This window comes from Lasioglossum baleicum, chromosome 10 (genome assembly GCF_051020765.1).
Source record: "Lasioglossum baleicum chromosome 10, iyLasBale1, whole genome shotgun sequence".
NCBI lineage: Eukaryota > Metazoa > Arthropoda > Insecta > Hymenoptera > Halictidae > Lasioglossum > Lasioglossum baleicum.
The window spans coordinates 2,491,090-2,495,660 of record NC_134938.1 but is presented as its reverse complement, the minus strand read 5'-3'; the positions used below and the strand labels follow the sequence as shown (position 1 = coordinate 2,495,660).

General features: G+C 50.3%; 1 protein-coding gene across 1 annotated transcript in view; it reads left to right on the top strand.

The window, feature by feature from the left end:
- Positions 1 to 187: 187 nt before the first annotated feature.
- The window catches only part of Dad (Daughters against dpp), a 67,674-nt gene continuing 63,290 nt past the window's right edge, over positions 188 to 4,571 (top strand). The window contains exon 1 of the mRNA XM_076432007.1: positions 188 to 3,606. Coding sequence (XP_076288122.1) covers positions 2,691 to 3,606 — 916 coding nt within the window. The 5' untranslated portion in view covers positions 188 to 2,690. The remainder of the gene's footprint in view (positions 3,607 to 4,571) is intronic.

The window sequence follows — 4,571 nt, the reverse complement described above, 5'->3', positions numbered from 1 at the left end:
GATATCAGTACTCGGATGAACAAAATTCTTTGCTTCGAAAACTAGTACTTTGGCCAGGTTTTTGGCGTGTTTGCAGAGTGTTGCAAAGTGTGCGGCGCGGCGCGGCGGCTGCGATGGCGCCTCTCGCGGCGATCGCCGCAGACAACGACTTGGCGGCGACGGCCATGTTTAACAATCTCCCTTGTGTGTTTAGTATGCTGCGGTCGGTGTATCGGCGCGCCGAGACGAGACGGACGGGACGAGACGAGCGACGGCGGCGACGGAACGAGGAGGTGGAGGAAGAGGCGGTGGAAATCGGTGTGTGCGCTCATGACGGAGACCTCGTGCGTACCAGTCGCGTCGTCGAGCGGAGCCGAGCCGAGTCGAGTCGTGTTACGGCCGTAATCGCAGTTGTTCTTCGCAACAGTTTGCCCCGTGACGACGTCAGTATATCTGCGCGCGCGTGGAGACGAGTACGAGACCAGTATACGAGTAGAGGAGAGTTCGTCGAAACAGTCGAAAAGATCCGAGCGAACGGGACCGATCGCCCCGGCCACGCGTCACGAACTTTTTCATCCGCTGTCGGAGAATTTATTAAACAAACCGAACGCGCTGCGCTCGTTCGACCTCTCTCGCCCTCCGCGAGTTATATATCCGTGCGCGCCGCTCCTCCCCTACTCTCTTCTTCTGTTATTTTTTTTCCCTCTCGTCGTGTGTATTTTGTTGGTTCTCTCGCACGCCAGTTCGCGAGACCTCTCTCTCTCTCACCCACACGCACACAAATACACGCTCTCTCTTTATCTTCTGTCTATCCGTCTGTCTGTTGGTTTCGCGTTTTATCCCTCCTACAGTTAGTGTCTCCTACGCGTTCTCGCTCGCTCTCCGGGCAGCGATTTCAAGAATGTGACAGTGCGCGTCCTCGCGGTCGCCTCGCGCGAATAAGCCCGCAGGCCGGCGACGGCGATGGGTGACGAGCGACAAGTGTGTTACGGTGTATAGTGAGAAAACAGTGAGCTAGAAAGAACGGGCGAGATAGAGAAAGAGAGAGAGAGAGAGAGAACGAGAAAGAAGGAAAAAGAGAACAAGACAGACGATGCAAGCGGAAAATGTCACTCGGTGATACGCGCATACGGATGACGGGGAGTGATCGACGCGACAATCTCGGGTTTGAGGTTAAAGTGTCGTCGTCGTCTTCGTCGTCGTTGTTATTGTTGTTGCTGTTGTTGTTATGCGGTGCCGGCGCGCCGGCATTGGCCACCGCTCGGGCAAAGGAGTATCAAAAACGAGACCGGCACCATCCTCGTGTCCTACGGGGCATAGACGTGCGAGATTCGAAAGACACTGATCAAGCGGTGTGGTACACCGTGGCCGGCAGAGTAATCTCCTAAGGAAAGATACACACACGCACAACCGCCGACAAGACAGAGCTAACTTTGATTCCCGAAACCATTCACGGGGGATCCGTGTGTATTCTCTGTGGTAATATAAACGTGTGCGCGCGCGTTTTGTAAGCTTGTTTGCGTGTGGCGGGTCGCCGAGGTTAAGGCGCCGCCTGTCGATACAGAACGTCGGGGAAAAGTCAAGAACCGGTGTTGTGTGAGCGCCACCGATCCGTGCTGCTGGTACACATCCGGAGCGGATAAGTGTATCGTGATACCATTAGTACGCGAGTTCGGAACATCGCCGTCGACCGTTGACATCTATGGACGATCGAAGCCTTCGTGCCTTTTCGCTGTTCGCTATTATGCGTTGTTGTACTCTGAACGTCGTCGTCCTTGCCGAGCAGATTTTCTGGCTGTGTTAACGACTGTCTCGTTGGACGAACAGTGTGTCGAGAAACGGTTCTCCAGATCATTGTCACGGTGGTGTCGTGTGCGCGAGTGGATCATCTCGAGATATTGGACACGGTTTGTTGTACGGGGATCAACGCGCGCACGCTACTGGCGTCCACCAATCGACTGGCCAGTTTCTGTGTACGGCGGCACATAGGTAAATAAAGAGTTCAAGGTTACCAGACGGAACCGACCTAGCCTCGTTTACGCGTTTGAAAAAGATATCGGCACGAACTACGCCACGAGGGTAGATGGTATATCCCGTTAGTCCACATTAATTCGGAGTCTCTTGCCAAGCGGCTCGTAATTTCGGATTATTCTTGTTCCCGAGAGAGAGAGAAGGAGGAGGAGGAGGAGGTGGAGAAGGAAAAAGGGAACGACGAGGAAACGCGACAGTGTTCAACGAGTGGTGATCGTCCGAAAAGACTCGCGTCGTGAAGCAGGAGGACGTGTCTGCGATAGGGAACTGTCACACTATTTCGAGACCGTGATCCAAAGTGCGCGAGCTACACGGAGTGTGTAAATAAATATACGGCCGCTGTGGCCCTGTCAGAAGCCTCCGGGGAGAGACTGTCGTGGTTTTCGGTCTGTGATTTCGGTTTGGTTCGGTTCTCGGTCGTCGTATGTGTGTTTGTTTTCTCGTTGACAGTGTACACAGGACGACGACGACGGTGTATGTAAAACATTTTGACGAAACTGTAACGGGGGAGGAAAACTGTGGGAACCAGGACAGAGGAGGCCGGGATATAACCGGTGTTCGCGGCGCGGCGGTGTCCGTTACAGGCACACCGATTCCCCACCGAATATTTCTGATTATTTTCCGCGCGGCTACGTTAAAAAGTACTGGCCCCCAAATGCGCGTACCGCAAATCCTGTTTCATGTTCATGTTCTGGAGCAAACGGACGGCGCTCACTAGACGTCTCCTAAAGGCCAAGGTCCGTGGAGAGCATGAAACCGAGTGTGAAGCTCAAGAGGATTCGTCACGTATTCATCGCGCAAGCAACACGAACAGCACCGACAACGACACGAGCAACGTGACGGCAACGACGGGCCAAACAACCAGAGGAGCGCGTGGAGCGTCGTCAAGAGGTGCAGTCGGCGACGGTGGTGGAGGAAGGGGCGGTGGGGGCGGCGGAGGCGGAGGAGGTGGAGTTGGTGGTCGTATCTCGTCGAGTAGACTGCATCAAGGTTGCTGCGGCGGAGATCAGAGTCAGGACGATGACGAGGATCCCGTTCGTTTGTTGAGGTGCAAGGAGCTCCTGAAATCGCTCAAGGAAAATCAACTAGACATGTTGCTCACCGCCGTCGAGAGCTGCGGCGCCGATCTTGGCTCGTGCGTTCTCGTACCCCGCCAGCATCCGGAGGATGCCTACGATCATCCGGACCAACAGCAACAATACTATCGTTCCCATCGGTTCAATTACAACCATCGTCACCACCATTATCATCACGCCAATCATCACCACCACTACCATTCGCGGCATCATCGTAGACACCATCGTTCGTCCTCGTTGGAGAACGACCACGACGACGACGAAGACGACGACGACTATCAACACTCGGGCTCGGAGGACTCGTGCACGTCGCCGATCAGGCCGGAAAGGTGCAGGGTACCCGTTCGAGGCTCGCTCGATAACGCGCCGATCGATCCTCACCTGCTCTGCTGCCAAATTTGGCGGTGGCCAGATCTCACACACTCGTCCGAGCTCAAGAGACTTCCTGTCTGCCATTCCGCTAAAGACCCTGTATACATATGCTGCAATCCTTACCACTGGGGCAGGCTCTGCAAACCCGGTGAGTAGTCTTTCTCTCATACCGATTATATTATATATTTATATATAAGAATATATAAACGTTTTTCATCTTTAGTTAATCTAATTATTAATTTAACTTCCCTCGTACTGTTACTTGTAATTTCTCTCTTATCGCAAAGAACATACCATTTGATAGGGCCAGTATGTACAACGTACAGATAAAGCAAGATTGACAAATATACGAAGGAGAAGCAAATAGAATAGAATGCAAGATAGATGTATGTATCTCGGACTTCAGAAGTTGCCATAATTCGATCTTCTCGTATCTAATTAATAACGCGAAACTTTATCAAGCGGAACGAAACATACTTTTCTTTCGCTGGTTGATTTCGTGCTACCGATAACACGTCGAATTCAGCGACGGAATGTTAGACAGAGTTAACATGTAGCAGCGATAGCAGCAGATAAATTTTAATTCGATCGCGTGAAAGTTTCAACTGTTCCGGTTATTTTACTCGAGTTTTATTCTACATTAATATTCTTAAACTAACATTTCGAATCTCGTCTTAGTAAATTTGTCGGTGCAAACATAAATATGCCAAAAGTATCGACACTCGCGTAATTTATTGCTTACCGAGAACGTAAATTAATTTAAGCTTTCTACTCTCCTAGAAACAAGGGTAGTGCAACATGCTTGAATACTAATGGTGTAATTTAGTATGTAGTAGAACTATCGATCACTCTAAACGTGACTACAGTCATTCGGATATTAGACGATTGTTATTACAATAAGGTCGCAGATCATTAGGAAAATTTGTATTTCCATTGGTTACTTTATCGAAATTAACACGAGGCAACCAGTTTCAAGTAATAAATTAGACAGCGGATTGTCTGCATTTATGACGACAACGAGTAGGTGGTTAAATTAAAAATACTCTTGTATAATTTTCAATCCTAGTAAACATATGAAGAAAGAAAATAAATTTCCATTTCACTTCAGGTTGT